The sequence below is a fragment of the Talpa occidentalis genome, unplaced genomic scaffold (assembly GCF_014898055.3).
Source record: "Talpa occidentalis isolate TD23 unplaced genomic scaffold, MPIMG_talOcc4v2.1 talOcc4.3, whole genome shotgun sequence".
Classification (NCBI taxonomy): Eukaryota; Metazoa; Chordata; class Mammalia; order Eulipotyphla; family Talpidae; genus Talpa; species Talpa occidentalis.
The window spans coordinates 71156559-71177496 of record NW_023603184.1 but is presented as its reverse complement, the minus strand read 5'-3'; the positions used below and the strand labels follow the sequence as shown (position 1 = coordinate 71177496).

The 20938-nt window shown below is 47.9% G+C and overlaps 2 protein-coding genes across 2 annotated transcripts; both read left to right on the top strand.

The window, feature by feature from the left end:
• The first annotated feature begins 12960 nt into the window (after positions 1-12960).
• LOC119254734 (uncharacterized) lies at positions 12961-15027 on the top strand. Its single transcript, XM_037521822.2, has 4 exons — positions 12961-13137; positions 13399-13591; positions 13830-14078; positions 14318-15027. Exons 1-4 carry the CDS (start codon positions 13003-13005, stop codon positions 14572-14574), a joined length of 834 nt encoding a protein of 277 aa, XP_037377719.1. The 5' UTR covers positions 12961-13002; the 3' UTR covers positions 14575-15027.
• Positions 15028-17520: 2493 nt separating this feature from the next.
• LOC129146552 (uncharacterized) lies at positions 17521-19563 on the top strand. The gene is made up of 4 exons (XM_054699184.1): positions 17521-17697; positions 17959-18151; positions 18390-18638; positions 18878-19563. The coding sequence occupies exons 1-4, from the start codon at positions 17563-17565 to the stop codon at positions 19132-19134; spliced, it is 834 nt and encodes a 277-aa protein (XP_054555159.1). The 5' UTR covers positions 17521-17562; the 3' UTR covers positions 19135-19563.
• The last annotated feature ends 1375 nt before the right edge of the window (positions 19564-20938 follow it).

Here is a 20938-nt window from a genome sequence, read left to right as displayed (position 1 = left end):
AGCTACCCACATGGCGCAGCAAACCTCTCCTGTCTCGCCCGTTGCTCCCCTCAGCAGTGTATTTCAGTAGCTCTGCCTATTCTGCTCCCCACTCTGTCTCTGGTGAATCCTCTCACTCCCTGCACCTCTGGCCTATACCCCAGTTCTTGTATGCATAAATAAATGTATTTTTTTTAAAAAAGAACTTATGGCTGCAACTGGGCTCTGGAGAGAATTTATTGTCCTTGTGTTAGAATCAAGACATGCTTCAAATGGCCCAGATTTGTCCAATACCTGAGCACATAGTAGGCTCTCTAAAAAATATATATGTTGAAGGTATTTAGGAATAAAGTGGCCTGTCAGGGTATAAGCACAGCAGTGCTCTCATTGTTATTATCAACAACAGACACAATGACAACAGCTAATATTTATTGAGCATTTACTAGCTTACCATAATGTTCGAACGTACTTTGAAAGGGAAACTCATTCATGAATCAAAGACCTGTAGAGGTCTTATAATCTAGGGTACTCAACTACCAGCCTCAGTCTTGCCCAGAAATATCTTAGAGGGTTTGGGCAGTGATAGTAGGAGGAAGTAGCATCATTTTAAAATCTGTTTTCTATATTTCACTTCCACAAAGGTATTAATAGAGAGTTTTACTGGTAAAATTTGAGTAGCATTGTTTTATGCAACACTCTTATTAAGAAAATCAAGTACTTGAATTAAGATGATCCTTTGTAAATCTCACACAATTAGTAGTTGATAGAGCTGAGACTAGAAAATAGGTCTCCAAGACACTGCTCTTTTAACCATTTTTCATCACCCTTTGCCCATTATATTATCAAAGTAACAATACTTGAACCTTTGGATTTATAAATTGGGTAACTCATGCCAGGCATTATACTAGTACTTCACAGGTATTTATTTAATTTTGCAAAAATCCAGAAAGTGGATTCTATTATTACCATTATTTTTTAAAGATTTATTTATTTATGCATACAAGAGCTGGGGTACAGGCCAGAGATGCGGGGGGTGAGAGGACAGAGACAGAGTGGGGAACAGAACAGGCAGATCTACTGAAATACACTGCTGAGGGGAGCAGCAGGTGAGAAGGAGAGGTCTGCTTCATCATGTGGATTTCTCTCTGACTGGCTGGGGATTGAACTTGTACTGCAGAGGCTGCGGATTACTTCATAGTGCGGAGCTTAACCCCTTGCGCCACCAGGGAGGCCCTATTATTACCATTATTTAAAGAAGATGCAAATTTCACTGGGAGATTAAATAACTTGCTCATGGCTTCATAGGAAGTGTGTGATGAAGCCATGATTTGACTTCAAACAATAAAACATCAGAGCTCATCTGCTAATGCATACATTATTCTGTATCCCAAGACTGAAAAAAATTTACACCAAAGCAAAGACAGAATTAATTCTTAGCCTTTTCTTTCTCAATAGTTTTTTTTTTTTTCTTGTCACCTCATTTCTAACTTTTAAGAAATAGAAACTACTACAGAATCCTCAATGTATTCATTAAAACTGCAGGGAGGAATTAGCAGTGAGAGAATTATTTCTACTTTATAGATGAGGTGACTTACAGTCTTACAGCTACAACTCACCATTTCTCATTCAGTTAATGCAGATGAAGTGGGAAATTGCATTTGTGTGAGCCCCCAAACTTGGTTCACAGACAGTGTGAGTTGTCTAAGTGTAAATGGAATAAAATGGTTGTGCATATGTGTGTATGCTGGAGGGAGGTGAAGTGAGGCAGGGATGTGAAAGACATCCCTAGAAAGGTAGGCAGGGAATGGATCCTCAATGATCTCGGAACTCTCCAGGTGCTGTGCCCTACTCAGAGGCCACCCAAGAACTTTAAAGTAGTGAGTGAACAATTATCTCTGTGTTTCAGAAATATCGCTTTCAGTGGGGAAGACTAGATTGGACTTGGATTTCTCCCTGAAGACTACTCAGGAGAGGAGGACTCAGGGAATCAAATCTGGAAACTGTTGCAATTTTCTGAGAGAGAAAAAGAGAGAGATTTGGTGCTGTGTTTAAGCAATGGTGGAGGTGTCTGAACAATATCAGTAGGCAATCCACATACCTTCAGCACTGTGCATTTCTGTGATGAAAAATACTTTCCAGCATCCCTAAGCTCTTAGGAAACCCTCTAGTGTTGATTGGATATAATGGGGCTTGAAGGCTTGTGGTGTGTGAATACTTGATTAGAAATTTCAAACTAACTAACCCCTGTCCCTGGGGGTAGTAGTGGATTAAAATTAACATATATATTTATTACACTGTTGATGCTGCAGAATTTAAAAGTAAAGTATGCAGCTGACAGCATAACCAAATGATGTGGCAATGAAAGACAGCTCCAATGCAAGGTGAGTTGAAAGGGATGCTTAGCTTCTAAAGGTCTTCCATCTGCAAGGAAGACAAGATACAAACCGCAACAGTTGTCTAGTCAGATGAGGCAAAGTAGCAGGAAGAATCTAAATACAGGTAATCATATGTCTTCATAGTTGGCAGTAGTGAGATAGACTGAATCAGGAGGAGACTTAGCTTTTCATTCATTTAGCAAATATTTATTCAGCAGCTACTGTGTGTCAGACGTGCAGGGATACATCAGTGGGCAAAATAAATGAAAGTGTCCTATAGGGCCTCCCCGGTGGCGCAGCGGTTGAGCGCTGGGTTGCGAAGCTGCCCGTGGCCTCTGAGGCGCCGGTTCGATCCCCGGCTGCTCCCCGGCCACCAGAGGAGGGTCCCACATGGTGCGCAGACCTCTCCTGCCACCCGCTGCTCCCCTCAGCAGTGTACTTCGGTCCTTCTGCCTGTTCTGTTCCCTGCTCTGGCTCTGGTGAATTCTCTCACCCTCCCGCGCTTCTGACTGTACCCAGTGCTTGTATAAATAAATAAATAAATCTTTAAAAGAAAAAAAAGAAAGAAAGTGTCCCACTCCAGAGGGCTTGGAGGTGTGTGTGTGTCAACATTTTGGAAACTTTCTTAAAGGAGGCGGGACTAGAGCCCCAGTTCCTGAAGGAAGGGGGGGGCGGGGGAACGGGGGGACGGGGGGGGGGTCGGGGAGGGGTTCGGGGGGCCGGGGGGCCGGGGGGGCGGGGGGGGGCTGGCTTTACTGGTAGAGAAAGGACACCATCAGAGCAGGATCAATGAGTACAGAAGTCAGACACCTGAAATGAGTGAGCTTGTACTTGAGGGTGGGGGTAGTGGGAAATTGAATTGGAGAGTGAGACTGGACTGGGCTTGAAAACTTAGCAGGGGGAGACTGAACTTTATTCTGCAAACATCACAGAACCCTGGGGATCAGATGTCAGCTTCAAGTTGAAAGGAGGAGGCAACAAAGCTAGGGGAACAGATGGTGGTGCAGGAAAATCCATGACCATTTCAGAAATTAATTATTTTTCTCTCTCTTGCTCTGTGTTGTCTTTTTCTCCATCCTCTAAGTTTTAAAGATATCTAAAATATTGTAATTATGTCTGAAAGCATAAGAAGGGTAGAATCGGGAAACAGTGGAAACAGTATGCAGATCCATGGAAATTATTATGTGAATGACTTAACAGTAATCCAGACAGTCTGCCCAGAGTGAGCACTTAACCATTCTTCTAATGGCTGCTTAAATATTTTGTGAGCTTAAGAATAAATCCAGGAAATTTATGTGCTTGGATGGAGTGGGTCCCAGGACAGGGTTATCTGGACATAGTTCTTTCATGGGAAGTCCTTCACAAAGAATTTAATTTTAAATGGATGATAATAAAGTGGAGAATTAAGGTTCAATGAGAGAGAGAAAAAAAAATGGATGAAATATCCAAATTCTTCTCACTCTCTTATTCAGACCACATACTTTATGGGATCTTTTATCATTCTGACACTTGCCATTTATATCCCCAGTGTCTTCTCCTGCCAGATTTATTTTACTTTTACTGTTGAGGAGGAATAAAGCTGTTATGTTAGTCTCTAGCTTGCTCTGCAAAGTACAGAATCCCTGTGATGATTTCAAGAGTCCAAAATCCCTTGAATTTCTCGGAGCAAAGATGCGTATCATTTTTACCTTGACAAGGAATGTGGGAGTATTTCCTGTACAACTCAGATGTCCCTAAGATGCAGCAACCCAGTAGCATAATTAGTGGTGGTGTGACTTGGAAATTCAAAGCTTGGGCGGTTCCTTCTCCCATGACTGCAGGGAGTTACCAGGGGTGCTTCACCTGTGCTCAGGAACACATCTGTCACATCCTCCCACAAGAATGCATTCCGCTTCATATGCCATTCCTTGAACCCCCAGGCTGTCCATGTCCTCAGATGCCAAAGCAACAGGGTGTTTATGGTAAGCGCTTGCATTGTTATCATCAAGTTCCTGAAGCATCACTGCTTATATCCAGTTTCGCAAAGTCCTATGAATTTCAACTTTGAACTCCTTTCTCCATAGAGCTCAACTCTAGGCCATCAGAAATTTGCATGAGAATGTGTTGCATTATAGAAATGTATGTGGATGTTCCTCAAAACACTAAAAATGGGGCCTCCCTGGTGGCACAAGAAGTTAAGACGCAACCTATGAAGTTATCCGCAGCCACAGCAGTACTAGAGTTCAATCCCTGGCCAGGGTTACCCACATGGTGCAGCAGACCACTCCTGACTCGCTCGCTGCTCCCCTCAGCAGTGTATTTCAGTCAGTCTGCCTGTTCTGTACCCCACTCTGTCTCTGGTGGATCCTCTCACCTCCCACACCTCTGGCTTATACCTCATCAATAAATAAATCTTAAAAAAAAACAACACTAAAAATGGATCTACCACATGACACAGTGATTCCACTTCAAGGAAGCTACCCATTGGACACAAAAACACGATTTTGAAAGGAAACCTGCATTCCTATGTTTATTGAAGCACTATTTACAAAACCAAGATATGGAAATAAATGCCCTAGAACAGATGAATGGATCAAGAAGATCTAAAATATACACACAATGGAACACTACCTAGCAATCAAAAAAGATAAACTCATGCCATTTGTGGCAACATGGATGGACCTGGAAGGGATTATGCTAAGCAAAATAAGTCAGAAAGAAAAAATGATAAATATTGGATGGTTTCACCTATGTGTGGAATATAGAGAAATTGAGCAAAGGCTCAGGAAAAAGACAGAACTTGCTAGCTGACCATAAATCTGAGGCATACAGCAGGGGAGAAGGGAGGGATGGGGTAAGAACAGGGACGGGAGGAGCACAAGGGACTCTGGTGATGGATCTCTGGGACTATGGTGTGGGAGAACTATGGGACTATACATAGGGGAGAAATCAAGCACTGTCCAAAAATTTAACAATGTAAGAAAACAAATTAATTGATAATAATAATAAAGAATGTGTGCTGCAGATAGGATTTAGTATTCAAAAACTGCAAATGAATTGATTTCCTACTCAAAGAAAAAATTGGTCGACTTACTTGGAGTCTAGGCATGCTATGATAGAATAGGCAGATATTAGAAAGAATGAATTAGAATTATATCAGATGACTTGGAGGGATTTGAATCGAAAATGAAAGATTGAAATGAAAGATTACAACAATGTAACCTCCATCTGTTTTAGTATATGTGTACATATTAAGGAGTTGTTTAATAGGGTCATTATAACTTTCTATTTGTATTAAGAAACAAAATGAAAGGGCATGACTTAGGTTGTTGTAAAGATGTCAGATAACTCTGGTGCTCCACCTCACATCTTCAAAAAATATTTAAATATTTAATTGTGATAAACTATATGTAACATAAGATTTACCATAGCAACCATTTTTAAGTATACAATTCAGTGGTGCCACATATAAAGTACATATGTGTACTTTATTATGCAACAATTACCAGCAGCTATCTCCAGAACCTTTCTCCCCAACTGAAACTCCACACCCATTCAACAGTTACCCCGTTCCACCTTCATGCAACCAGCATTCTACTTTCTGCCTATGAATTTTGTATTAGAGACCTCATAAATGGAGTCATATATTATTTGTCTCCCGTGACTCCCTTATTTCACTTAGCATACTGCCCTTAAATGTCATTTATCTTTGTAGCATGTGTCAGAATTTCTTCCCTTTTTAAGGCTGAGTAATATTTCATTTTATGTGTACACCATATTTTGTGTTATTTGGCTTATCCATTCCTGTGTTGATGGACACTTAGGCTGCTTCCATTTTCATCCATAGTGAATAATGCTGCATAAATGTTGGTATACAAATTTCTGTTTGAGAACATATTTTCATCTTTTGGTCACATACCCAGAAGTTGTATTGTTCGATCAGATAGTAATTTTACTTTTAATTTTCCATTGTGATTGCACCTTTTGACATTAACACTCAGTAGACAAGAGCTCGAATTTCTCTACATTCTTGCCAATATTTGTTTTGCTTTAAATAGTAGGCATTCTGGTAAATGTGAGAGGGTATCTTACTGTGATTTTGATGTGCATTTCCCTGATTATTAGTAATATTGAGTATTTTTTTCTTATGCTCATTGATCATTTGAACTTTCATCTTGTCTTTGCATGAGTGAATGCCAGGTGGAATTTAGTAGACGCTCTGCAGGAAAAATGTCTGGGCAAATCCTTTGCCCATCTTTTTCATTGGGTTGTTTGGTTTTTGTTGTTCCATTTTAGAAATTCTTCATATATTCTATTAACCCTTTAGATGTATGGCTGTTATTATTTTTTCTCATTTGACAGGTTTGCTTTTGACCCTATTGATTGTGTCTTTTAATGCACAGAGTTTGTAGCCTCATTTTTCTACTTTTTCTTTTCTTGCCTATTCTTCAGTCCACCTTTTATGCCAGACTTTGCTGCAACTACAAACATCAGGCAGATATAATTTGACGGCGCCTCCCTTTAGCGCCCCTGCTAATTTTCAATCACAATTTCCAATGCCACTCTGCAGGGCATCTACTGAATCCCACCTGGCATCCACTCATGCATACACAAGCTGAAAGTTCAAAGTTATTAACATCTGTGTGGCAACTCTTGACCAATGAGGTCAATGAGCTGATGGATTAATCCTCTCTTCTTCCTTCTCTCAGGTGTCAATTCTGAGGGACATTCAACAGAACTCCTCAAGTGTCTGTGCTAGGCCAAAATATGTACACCCCTCACCCTCCACCCCATTGTATATCAAATCTCTAGAATCTTTGAATGCTATTTTATTTGGAAAAGGGACTTTATGGAAGTGCTTACATTAAGGATTTTAAGACAGGGAGAATTCTCCGGGTTATTAGAATGGACTCTAAATCAAATGACAAATGTCTTTAGCAGTGGAGCAGAGTAGATTCTAAGTCAAACTGAACAGAAGACATGGACGTACAGAGGAGAAACTTATATGAAGACAGAGGAGAGAGAGATGCTGACACAGAATGCCAACAGCCTGCAGAGGCTGATAGAAACGAAAAAGGATTCTTCAGAGAGTATAACCTTGCTGACATCTTGATTTCAGCCTATAGAACTATGAAAGCATATATTTCTGGTGTTTTAGGCCCACAGGTTTATGGCAATTTGTTATAATAGCCACAGGAAATTAACAGTGTTCTCAGTGGGATCATGCCTGGTCGCCCAGAGTTGGAGCAAACTCAGCAATTGAGGGATTGTTTTTCCTTCCTTCACGATTTCACTCTCTTCAGTTCCCTAGAATCATTCCCAAATATAAATTCCCTGAGTGCAAACCTTGGTGTCAAGCTTTCCTGTCTGGGGGAAATATAGGCTAAGATGTTTTGTTCCAGAAGTGACCCTTCAAGCAGAACCTCCAAATGGGATTGAAGAACTGCTTTACTCAATGGGAAGATAGTATAAGGACTCTGCTGCTGGCAGTGAACAGGATTATAACAACTCCTCACATTCAATATGTGAATGAAGGGCTCAGGGGGCCCAGTGATCTGGAGCATGCAGACGGTCCCAATAATCTGTAAACAACTCATTTTCTTGCAGCTCCTGCAACCAAGCAAGAGACACTGTACTTGTGCTTCTTTCAACTTTAAAATATGCATTTAACATTTTTTGGAAGACTATCTTTACCTTTGGATTGGATACCCAGAATCCTGTTGCCTGAGCAAAGGCTCTGCACAGGCCCAGGCTTTGGGACCAGCTATCCTGCCATTTGGGTCATATAACCCAGCAGATCTCATAACGCTAGAAGTATCCACAGTAGTTAAAGATAGTTGTATAGAGTTTCTTGAAAATCCTAATAGGAAAATCATAGCATAGATCCTAGGTTTCTGGAGCAAGATCATGATTTTTGCAGCAGAGATTTACTCATCATTTGAAAAAGCAGCTCATGAGTGCTGCTAAGCCCTAGTGGAGACTGAGCACCTGCCATGAACCATTAAATGACTATGAAATCTTAGCTGCCAATCAAAAATGGGGCATTATCAAATCATAAAATTGGAAAGACACAGCAGTGATCGATCATATACCTGTACAATTTGGAGATATTAAGGGTTGATTCCAGATCACTGCAATAAAGTCAGTATCACAAATTAAAGTCATGTGATTTGTTTTTTGTTTCCCAGCACATATACCATAGTCTGTTAAGTATGCAATAGCATTACAACTATAAAAGAAGTGCTCAAACCTTAATTTAAAAGATAACTGTATTGCTAAAAAAGGCTAACTATCATCTGAGCCTTCTGCAAGTTCTAATCTTTTTGCTATTGAAAGGACTTCTGGTTGATGGCTGCTGACTGGCTAGAGTAGTGGTTACTGAAGTTTGGGGTGACTGTGGCAATTTCTTCAGAAAATACAACAATGAGTTTTGCCTCAGAGTTTGACTCTATTTTATGAAAGATGTCTCTGTAGGATGCTATACTACTTGATGGTATTTTGCACACAGAGGCACTTCTTTTAAAATTGGAGTCAATTAGGGCCTCCCTGGTGGCGCAGCAGTTGAATACTGGCTTGTGAAGCTGCCCACAGCCTCTGCAATGCCAGTTCGATCCCCGGCCACCGGTGAGGGTCCCACATGGCGCACAGACCTCTCTTGCTGTGCCCACTGCTCCCCTCGGCAGTGTACTTTGTCACTCTACCTGTTCTGTTCCCCGCTCTGGTTCTGGTGAATTCTCTCACCCTCCTGCGCTTCTGACTGTACCCAGTGCTTGTATAAATAAATAAATAAATCTTTAAAAAAATAAATAAATAAAATTGGTGTCAATCCTTTCAAACTCAGCCACTGCTTGATTAACTAATTTTACGTCATCTTCTAAATTCTTTGTTTCATTTCAACAATGTTCATAGCATCTTTACCAGGAGTAGATTCCATCTCAAGAAACCACTTTCTTTGCTTATTGCTAAGAAGCAACTCCTCATCCATTCATGTTTTATCATGAGATTGCAGCAATTCAGCCACATATCCAGGCACCACTTCTAATTCTCGTTCTCTTGCTATTTCTAGCACGTCTGCTGCTACTTCTGTTGAATCCCTGAAAGTTATCTATGGGAGTTGGAATCTGCTTCTTCCAAAGTCCTGTTTATGTTGATATTTTCACCTCCTACCATGAATCACAAATGATCCTGATGACATGTAGAATTGTGAATCCTTTCCAAAAGGTTTTCATTTTATTTTGTCCAGATCCACAGAGGAATATTATTTAAGGCATCTATAGCCTCACACATTGTATTTTTTAAATGGAAAACTTGAAAGTACAAATGATTCCTTGTCTCATGGACTGCAGAATGGATGTAGTGTTAGCACTACATGAAAACAACATTCGGACCTCCCCCGTGGCACAGCGGTTGAGCGCTGGGCTGCGAAGCTGCCCGCAGCCTCTGCAGCACTAGTTCAATCCCCAGCTGCCGGTGAGGGTCCCACATGGCACGCAGACCTCTCCTGCAGCACCTGCTGCTCCCCTCAGCAGTGTACTTCATCAGTCTGCCTGTTCTGCTCCCTGCTCTGACTCTGGTGAATTCTCTCACCCTCCTGCGCTTCTAACTGTACCCTGGTTCTTGTATAAATAAGTAAATAAATCTTTAAAAAAAAAGAAAACAACATTCATTGTTGGGTATATTTCCAACAGAGTTCTTGGGTGACCAGGTGCACTGTCGATGAGCAGTAGTAACATTTAAAAGGAATCTATTTCTCTAAACAGTTTCAAAAGTGGGCTTAAAGTAAACTAAGTCCTGTAAAGATACTCTGTCATCCAGGCTTGTTTTTCTATTTGTAAAGCATGGAAATGGTTGATTTTGCACAATTCTTAAACACCCTAAGTTTTTTGGAATGTTAAGAGAGCATTGGTTTGAACTTAATTCACCAATTGCATTAGTCTTTAACAAGAGAGTCAGGCTGCCTTTTGAAGATTTTAAGCTGAATATTGACTTCTGCTTTCTAACTAGGAAAGTCCTAGATGTTATCTTTGTTAAATAGAAGGCTATTTAATGTGCATTGAAAATCAGTTGTTTAGTGTAGCCACATTTATACATGATATTAGCTAGATGTTCTGGATCATACCCAATAGCCTCTTTTTATGTTATAGAGGTGTCTTCTTTCCTTAACTTCAAGAGCCAACATAGTTTCAGAGTTTTCTTCAGCAGCTTCCTCACTGCACTTAGCCTTAACGGAATGAAAAAGAGTTAAGGCCTAACCTGGGATAAGCTTTGGCATAAAGGAATTTTGCAACTGGTTTGATTTCCTATACATGCCACTCTGTGATCTCTGCATTACCAACAAGGCTTTTTCAATTTCCCACTACCCACGTGTTCACTGGAGTAGTCCTTCAAGATTTTTCCCATTATAAGGGCTGCCCTGGTAGTCTAAGGGTTAAGTCTCAGTGCTATCACCCCTGAGGCCTGAGATTGAGCCCCAGCCAAAAAGCTAACCCACCTATGGCCAGGCAAATCTACTGTCTTACCCGCTGTTCCCCTTAGCTTTGCATTTCAGTAAATCTGCCTATTCTGCTCCCCACTCTATCTCTGGTGAATACTGTCAACCCTCAACACTGGCATATACCAAAGTTCTTCTACACACAAAGAAAAAAATATTTGGGATCTCTTTTAATTTTAGGTACACAGTGGAGTAGGGTAAAATGACTAATATCTAATCAAATCAGCTTTATATCATTACAGTCAGTGTAATAAGGACAGTATTATTAACGTATACAATAGTCCATGTTATGAACATGAGTCTATACAAGAATGTATATTTAGGAAGAGGATGACATTAACAAAAGAGCTATAATGGAATTTCCAGCCTATAATTTCTGTGAATTGATTATTGCCTATGAGATTATTTATAATTATTAGGTCACATGAGATCATGATTGAATAATAGAGAGCTTAATATCAGATTATGTGTCATTAGACTAGCCTCGGAAAATTGTTGATCACACAACACAGTTGACTGATTTGGGCCTGCACATAAAGCATGATCCTACGGTAAATATACGAAGTGAAACTGCCTCATGGGCAGTTCTTCACAGAACCCTGTTTGCAGGCACCAAAATGGCCAGAATTGGACCAGCAGCCCTCAAAACTAGTGCCTGTGCTGCAGCCAGAAAAGCCAGAGCGCAGAGCTGTCCCATACCTCCTGCAGACCCTCTGTTCACTTTCAGTGCTTTCTGATGTCTGAACCCAATGTGTTCAACGGAAGATGCATAATACAACTTTTCACCATTCTACATGGCCAATTAAGCTCTTGATCACGGTGCCCAAGTTGTTCGCCCTCTACAAGGATTGAGGCATTCCAGGTCATTTGCATCAGCATTCAAGCACCCTGGAGACAGGAAGGGCCCCTATCCCCATTAGGGTGCAGTCATCCCCTATCTCTCACTGCCCTCACTGTAGAACCTAGTGCCCAACTACACATCCCCACCCAACAACCTTATCCTGCCAGCCCCTCACCTCTGACGCTATGCCCCATCAGCCAGAAGACCCCTGGCATAACCAACTTGCTCTCACTAGGATGTTGCAAGGCCTGGGGACTGTCTGATCAGCGAAGGGGAGCGAGCATGGCTCAGCAACACAAGGGATCTCAGAGAGAAACAGAGGGGGACACAGAACAATGGGGCAGAAACAGGCATGAAGGTAAGGATTGAGACAGAGAGAGAAGGAGTTGAGGACAGACCAAGAAAGGGAGAGAGAGTCCGAGTGAGAGGGACATAGAGACAGAGAAAGGGAGAGTCAGCTAGTGAGGAATCAGAACAGGAAGGAAATAAAAGTGGCTGCTCTGGCATCACTCACTGTTGGAGTGGAAATCCCATGCCGTGGGCCTCATCATCCCAATCAGAACCTAGTCCCAAGTCAATACATAACCCCCCAACCCTGCTCAGAGCAGGGTCAGAAGGTATATTAACAGGGAGGGAACCCTGACACTCTGTAGCTGGCACATAAGCACTGTGTGTGGCCTGGCAAATTGATTGGGCCCAATGGGTCCAGTAGGGCATAGCCAGAGAGGAGCAGAGCTGAGTTCAGGCAGATTCCACACTTGCGGGAGGACAGTAAACAGGGTGGGAAATGACTGAGCCAACAGCAGTGCTGGCCAGGTCTGGGTGAGGCACGTGCAGGTGCCCTCCCCCAGATAGGACCCGCAAGTGCAATGAGCCTGAGACCAGCCTCACCTCCAAGGGCAGCAGAGAGGAGTGACCCATCCCAAGGACAGCACCAGGGAGAGGCTAAACACTGCCCTTCCCGGCCCATGGGAGACAGGATAATGGAGGAGCCATTAACACAGGGCCTGCTACCTGGCAGGTCAGACCACCAGGTCACCAGCAAGAGACTTGGGTCCCCAGCTGGATCCTGCCTGCATGGAGCCATCCAAGGGCTTGGGGAGGCTGTGCTGCTGCAGTGTTGTGGACAGGGCCTGGCATGGAGGGCGAAAAGGAAGTGGCCCATGAAGCCAAGGCGGGGGGCATGTGTCTCCTGGAGTCCAGGAAGGGGACAGGGAAGTGACATCACCTTCGAGAGATGACACGGCACAGAACTCGGAACCCCGGTCACCTGGCAATTGGGTTCAGAACACAAACCCGACCCGGCTCACGTGCCTGGTGGTCTTGGACCTGGCAACATGTTTCCATGCTGTTGGCCCAGGTCCCCCCGCAGTGGCCAAAACAGGGGTCAGCGAAATCCAGGTCGCACTCTACTGGAAAGCATGAGGCGCCTGTGTCGCCGTCGCAGGTCCCCAGGCAGCACTGGCCCTGAGGTAACTAGGGAGGCCCTGGGGACAAGTCAGGTGAGGCCAGAGCTCTGATGCCCCCACCCCTCCCTATCCCTCGTGACTGTGGCTGTGCGAGCTGTGAGAGTGAGTGTGTGCGTGCCCAGGGCAGGTGGGTCTGGCCCAGCTAGGAGGTGCGACATGTCTACACCAGGACCAGCCTGGATGGTGGTGGAACCCTGAGAGTCACGGTCGTTTCCTTTTGCCCCAGCTCGGTGCTACCAACCAACGGTGTCTGTTTGCTCCCAGAAGGTGCTCTCTGTCCCGGAAACTGAGAAGGCCCAGGGAGTGCAATTCAGCAACTGGCCTCCCACAGCCCAGTGTGACAGCCCACGCAGTGCAGAGCGCAGTATGAAGAGAACCCACAACATGGAGATTGTCGTCGCACTTGTCCATAGGAACTGGCAGGAGTACATGGGGCCCATGGAAGAGCTGCCCGAGGGTGAGTGGCCCAGGCTGGTGCCCTGGCTTGACAAGGAGGGGTCGGGTCAGGTGACAAGGGAGGAGAACACATGGGCAGGACTTGGACCCTAAGCAGTATGTCCTGGGATTTGGAGTTGCCAATGTAGGGTACAAGACCCCCTCCAAGGGACCACACCCTGGGCTGGTCTCTTGGCAGGCTCTAGCATGTTGTCTGTTGGAAGTGTGGCACGAGGCTGATGGTCCTCTTGTATCTGTAGAGCCTTCTCCAAGAGTGCAGCGGGGCTCCTCTGTAGACCTGGGGACTGGCTGGGAGCCCGGCCAAGATACTGATTGGAGGACAGACACCAACAGGTGTCCCGAAGGGACAGGCAAATCTCCTGCAAATGCCCTGGTAGAGCAACAGGACAGCCCAGCAGGCCTGCTGGCTCAGGTGGAAACCGCCCACGATGATCCTGGGGGCTCTGGGGTCACGAAATCCATAAAGCCTGTGGACAACCTGCCCGAGGGTGAGTGGCATAACTGGTGCCCTGACTTGACTGGGAGGCGTAGGGTCAGGTGCCAAGGGAGGAGACCACAGGGCCAGGATATGGACCATAAGCAGTGCTACCTGGGACTTGTGTTGGCAAATGTGGGGAACGAGACCCCCATGGGGCTGCTATCCTGGGCGGGTCTCCTGTCAGGCTCTAGCATGTGGTCTGTAGCAAAGTTAGCACGTGGATGATTGCATCTCTAACAACTTCCCCAGGAGTGCAGCGGGGCTCCTCTGCAGCCCAGGGGACAGGCCAGGAGCCCGGCAAACATACGGATTGGATGCCAAGAGGCCAGGATGCGTCAGAGGCTGCTCAGTGTGGGCAGTTCACACCCCCACTGCCGGGGCAGCCAAGACAGGAGGAGGAGCCCAATGGCTTGATTGTCTTGTTTCTGATATTCTTCTTTTTGTATTTCTTACATTATATCTCACTTGTAAACACTGTTTGCTTCCCCCCACATCGTTCCGGATAGTCCCCTAGCGTTTCCTTTCCTTCTGCAAGGCACCTGTGCACCATCACCTCTGTTCCCCACTGTGCTCCTCCCCCCCTCCCTCTGGTCCTTCGTCTGCCTCCTCCCCTGCAGGATGTCTCAGGAACCAGCCCCTGCAGGGATCCTGCCGCAAAATCCAGGGTGCTCACTGACACCACCCCTCCAAGGACACAGCCTATGGCCCTGGACCTGCCTGTCCACATCCGGTGCAATGGGTGCCTCCACTCAGCACCGCTGACCCCAAACCTGTCCTCGCCCTCCTCCCCAGCCACATCCACATGCCTTCTTTAGCTTCTACCTTGTCTCCACCCAAGACCACTGGGTCTTGTCTTGCTGCTCAACGTCTTTGTGTTTCCATTGTTTCACGTTGAATTTTCATTTTCTTTCCGTTCCGGTTTCTTGTTCATTGTCCATATACTAATAAAGTTTGTTTTCATGTCACCCAAGTTGTCGAATGCTTCAAAGTCCAGTCTCTTCACAGGGCTGGCCTCCTTTTCCTTGCAGAAGATCACCTCCCCATTGGAAACACTTAGCCAAACCATTCACTTCCCTGGCCCTTGCATTCCTGATGCCCTCACCTGCCTGCTGCCTCAGTTGCTAATCCTGCCGGGAGAGTCCCAGAGAAGGAACCAAATAAGGCAGCACTTTAGGCACTTCCCAACTACCCAGCAGAGGCAGTCTACATGGTACATGTCAAGTTGGGGTTGTTGGGCCTTCACGGTGGCCTAGGGGAAAAAGTCTCAGGGTTGCCACCCTGAGGCCTGAGTTGGAGCCAGGTCAGCAAGCGGACCCACCTATGGCACAGCAGACCTCTCCTGCGTCCCCGCTGCTCCCCTCAGCAGTGTATTTCAGTCAATTGGCCTGTGCTGCTCCCCACTCTGTCTCTGGTGAATCCTGTCAAAGGCCCCCACACCCACCACATCTCTGGCATACACACCTGCTCTTCTGTTCCTCAAGGAAAAACAATTCTTTGGAATCGTGGAAGTTTAGCTACACAGTGGAGCACGGCAAATGACCAATATCTATCAAATGAGCTCGATATCATGATACTCAGTATCATCAGGAAAGTGTGATGAACATATCTAACCGTCCTCGGTATGAACACGTGTCTATCCAAGAATGGATATTTCAGCCAGAGGATGTCACAAGGAGCGGAGCTGCAATGGGCCGTCCTCCTCAACAATGTCTTAACAGATTCTTGTCTAGGAGATGACTCATAATGATTAGGTCACGTACGATCAGATGTCTTGATATCAGGGTATCCGTCCTTCTGCCATCCTTGAGAATTGTAGATCACAGCAGAGCGTTGGCTGATTGGGGTCTGCCAATATGGCAAGATCGTAAAGTTAAGATCGGAATTGAACCTGCCTCATGGGCATTTCTTCTGCACAACCTGTTTACACCAGACCACACAATGGCTCCTATGGCCAGGCCCGGACCGGAAGCCCTCGTGGCCGGCCCCTGGGCTGTGGCCAGAACAGCCAGAGCACAGAGCTGTCCTGCTCCTCTGCCAGGCCCTGCGCTCAGCCGCAGTGCTTTGATGTCCACCCAATGTGCTCAGACCGAGGCTCCTTCAATACACACGTTCCTCACCCTCCAGGGCCAAATTCAGGGCCTGCTCTCAGTGGCCTAATTCAGGTGTCCGCACAGTGCCCAGGTGGTTCGCCCTGTAAATGGATTGTGCCATTCCAGGTCATTGGCATCAGCCTCCCGCACGCTGAGGTGCCAGGTAGGGCCCCTGTCTCTAATAGGATGCCACCCCCCACAGCATTCCACAGCGTCTTCACTCTTCCTGTCCTCACTCTTACTGTGTGCACAGCTCCCCTCCCAGCAACCCTTCCCACCAGCCCCTCAAGCTCTGGCATCTGCCCCAACAGCCAGAAAACACAGGGATCTCCAACCCCGATCAGCGGCATGTTGGAAGGCCCGGAAACTGTCTGAGCAGCTGAGGGGAAGCACGCCTGCCTCCGCACACTGGGGATCCGAGGGAGAGACTGAGACAGGGACACAGAGGAAAGGGGCAGCAGCGGAGAGCCTGAGAGGGGCAGGGACACACAGAGAGAGTGAGATGAGGACAGACCAAGAGAGGCAGACAGCCAATCAGAGGGACCGACAGATAGAGAAGGGCAGAGGCAGCCAGGGAGGACAGGGAAGGAGACAGAAGTGGCCTCGCTGGCATCACTCCCCGTTGGAGTGGACACCCCATGCCTCGGCGGCCTCATCCCCCTCAGAACCCTGTTCCAAGTCGATCCAACCTCCAGGCGGGTGGGCAGGTGTGTGAGCAGGGAGGGGGCCCTGAGAAGTCTGTGGCCGGATGTGTGCACCGAGTGCGGCCCGGCACCTTGACTGGGCGCTCCAGGCCCTGTAGGGCATGGCCAGAGTGGAGCAGGGCTACCTGCACAATGGGTGGGAGATGCCTCAGGCCCTAGCAGGGCTGTCCAGGCCTGGGTGAGGTGTGTTCAGGTGTCCTCCCCCGGGTGGGACCATGCAAGTGCAGTGAGCCAGAGACCAGCCTCCTCCAAGGGCTGCAGAGCGGAGTGGCCCACTCCCCAGGACTGCCCCAGGGAGAGGCTCCGCACACTAGAGCTCCTCCGGGCCCATGGGAGACGGGAGCCTGGAGTTGCTGATGCTGCCGGGCCTGCTCCCTGGCCGGGAGGTAGTGCCAAGTCAGCAGCCAGAGACCAGAGAGTGGGCCCTGGCTACGTCTTGCCGTCCAAGGGCTCGGGGAGGCTGTGCTGCTGTCAGTGTTGTGGACTGGGCCTGGCATGGAGGGCAAACAGGAAGTGGCCCAGTTAGCCATGCGGGAGGAGGTTATCTCATTGAGCAGGAAGTCCAGGGAAGGGGACGGGGAAGTGACATCACCTCGCGAGATGACACGGCATGGAACTCGGAACCCCGGTCACCAGGCAATTGGGTTCAGAACACAAACCCGACCAGGCTCTCTTGCCTGGTGGTCCTGGACCCGGCAACATGTTTCCATGCTGTTGGCCGAGGTGCCCCCGCAGTGGCCAAAACAGGGGTCAGCGAAACCCAGGTCGCACTCTACTGGAAAGCATGAGGCGCCTGTGTCGCCGTCGCAGACCCGCAGGCAGCACTGGCCCTGAGGTAACTAGGGAGGCCCTGGGGACAAGTCAGGTGAGGCCAGAGCTCTGATGCCCCCACCCCTCCCTATCCCTCGTGACTGTGGCTGTGCGAGCTGTGAAAGTGAGTGTGTGCATGCCCAGGGCAGGTGGGTCTGGCCCAGCTGGGAGGTGCGACATGTCTACACCAGGACCAGCCTGGATGGTGGTGGAACCCTGAGAGTCACGGTCGTTTCCTTTTGCCCCAGCTCGGTGCTACCAACCAACGGTGTCTGTTTGCTCCCAGAAGGTGCTCTCTGTCCCGGGAACTGAGGAGGCCCAGGGAGTGCAATTCAGCAACTGGCCTCCCACAGCCCAGTGTGACAGCCCACGCAGTGCAGAGCGCAGTATGAAGAGAACCCACAACATGGAGATTGTCGTCGCACTTGTCCATAGGAACTGGCAGGAGTACATGGGGCCCATGGAAGAGCTGCCCGAGGGTGAGTGGCCCAGGCTGGTGCCCTGGCTTGACAAGGAGGGGTCGGGTCAGGTGACAAGGGAGGAGAACACATGGGCAGGACTTGGACCCTAAGCAGTATGTCCTGGGATTTGGAGTTGCCAATGTAGGGTACAAGACCCCCTCCAAGGGACCACACCCTGGGCTGGTCTCTTGGCAGGCTCTAGCATGTTGTCTGTTGGAAGTGTGGCACGAGGCTGATGGTCCTCTTGTATCTGTAGAGCCTTCTCCAAGAGTGCAGCGGGGCTCCTCTGTAGACCTGGGGACTGGCTGGGAGCTCGGCCAAGATACTGATTGGAGGACAGACACCAACAGGTGTCCCGAAGGGACAGGCAAATCTCCTGCAAATGCCCTGGTAGAGCAACAGGACAGCCCAGCAGGCCTGCTGGCTCAGGTGGAAACCGCCCACGATGATCCTGGGGGCTCTGGGGTCACGAAATCCATAAAGCCTGTGGACAACCTGCCCGAGGGTGAGTGGCATAACTGGTGCCCTGACTTGACTGGGAGGCGTAGGGTCAGGTGCCAAGGGAGGAGACCACAAGGCCAGGATATGGACCATAAGCAGTGCTACCTGGGACTTGTGTTGGCAAATGTGGGGAACGAGACCCCCATGGGGCTGCTATCCTGGGCGGGTCTCCTGTCAGGCTCTAGCATGTGGTCTGTAGCAAAGTTAGCACGTGGATGATTGCATCTCTAACAACTTCCCCAGGAGTGCAGCGGGGCTCCTCTGCAGCCCAGGGGACAGGCCAGGAGCCCGGCAAACATACGGATTGGATGCCAAGAGGCCAGGATGCGTCAGAGGCTGCTCAGTGTGGGCAGTTCACACCCCCACTGCCGGGGCAGCCAAGACAGGAGGAGGAGCCCAATGGCTTGATTGTCTTGTTTCTGATATTCTTCTTTTTGTATTTCTTACATTATATCTCACTTGTAAACACTGTTTGCTTCCCCCCACATCGTTCCGGATAGTCCCCTAGCGTTTCCTTTCCTTCTGCAAGGCACCTGTGCACCATCACCTCTGTTCCCCACTGTGCTCCTCCCCCCCTCCCTCTGGTCCTTCGTCTGCCTCCTCCCCTGCAGGATGTCTCAGGAACCAGCCCCTGCGTGCTCATCGACACCACCCCTCCAAGGACACAGCCTATGGCCCTGGACCTGCCTGTCCACATCCGGTGCAATGGGTGCCTCCACTCAGCACCGCTGACCCCAAACCTGTCCTCGCCCTCCTCCCCAGCCACATCCACATGCCTTCTTTAGCTTCTACCTTGTCTCCACCCAAGACCACTGGGTCTTGTCTTGCTGCTCAACGTCTTTGTGTTTCCATTGTTTCACGTTGAATTTTCATTTTCTTTCCGTTCCGGTTTCTTGTTCATTGTCCATATACTAATAAAGTTTGTTTTCATGTCACCCAAGTTGTCGAATGCTTCAAAGTCCAGTCTCTTCACAGGGCTGGCCTCCTTTTCCTTGCAGAAGATCACCTCCCCATTGGAAACACTTAGCCAAACCATTCACTTCCCTGGCCCTTGCATTCCTGATGCCCTCACCTGCCTGCTGCCTCAGTTGCTAATCCTGCCGGGAGAGTCCCAGAGAAGGAACCAAATAAGGCAGCACTTTAGGCACTTCCCAACTACCCAGCAGAGGCAGTCTACATGGTACATGTCAAGTTGGGGTTGTTGGGCCTTCACGGTGGCCTAGGGGAAAAAGTCTCAGGGTTGCCACCCTGAGGCCTGAGTTGGAGCCAGGTCAGCAAGCGGACCCACCTATGGCACAGCAGACCTCTCCTGCGTCCCCGCTGCTCCCCTCAGCAGTGTATTTCAGTCAATTGGCCTGTGCTGCTCCCCACTCTGTCTCTGGTGAATCCTGTCAAAGGCCCCCACACCCACCACATCTCTGGCATACACACCTGCTCTTCTGTTCCTCAAGGAAAAACAATTCTTTGGAATCGTGGAAGTTTAGCTACACAGTGGAGCACGGCAAATGACCAATATCTATCAAATGAGCTCGATATCATGATACTCAGTATCATCAGGAAAGTGTGATGAACATATCTAACCGTCCTCGGTATGAACACGTGTCTATCCAAGAATGGATATTTCAGCCAGAGGATGTCACAAGGAGCGGAGCTGCAATGGGCCGTCCTCCTCAACAATGTCTTAACAGATTCTTGTCTAGGAGATGACTCATAATGATTAGGTCACGTACGATCAGATGTCTTGATATCAGGGTATCCGTCCTTCTGCCATCCTTGAGAATTGTAGATCACAGCAGAGCGTTGGCTGATTGGGGTCTGCCAATATGGCAAGATCGTAAAGTTAAGATCGGAATTGAACCTGCCTCATGGGCATTTCTTCTGCACAACCTGTTTACACCAGACCACACAATGGCTCCTATGGCCAGACCCGGACCGGAAGCCCTCGTGGCCGGCCCCTGGGCTGTGGCCAGAACAGCCAGAGCACAGAGCTGTCCTGCTCCTCCGCCAGGCCCTGCGCTCAGCCGCAGTGCTTTGTGATGTCCACCCAATGTGCTCAGACCGAGGCTCCTTCAATACACACGTTCCTCACCCTCCAGGGCCAAATTCAGGGCCTGCTCTCAGTGGCCCAATTTAGGTGTCCGCACAGTGCGCAGGTGGTTCGCCCTGTAAATGGATTGTGCCATTCCCGGTCAGTGGCATCAGCCTTCCTGACCCTGAGCCAGGTAGGGCCCCTGTCTCCAATAGGATGCCACCCCCCACAGCATTCCACAGCGTCTTCATTCTTCCTGCCCTCACTCTTACTGT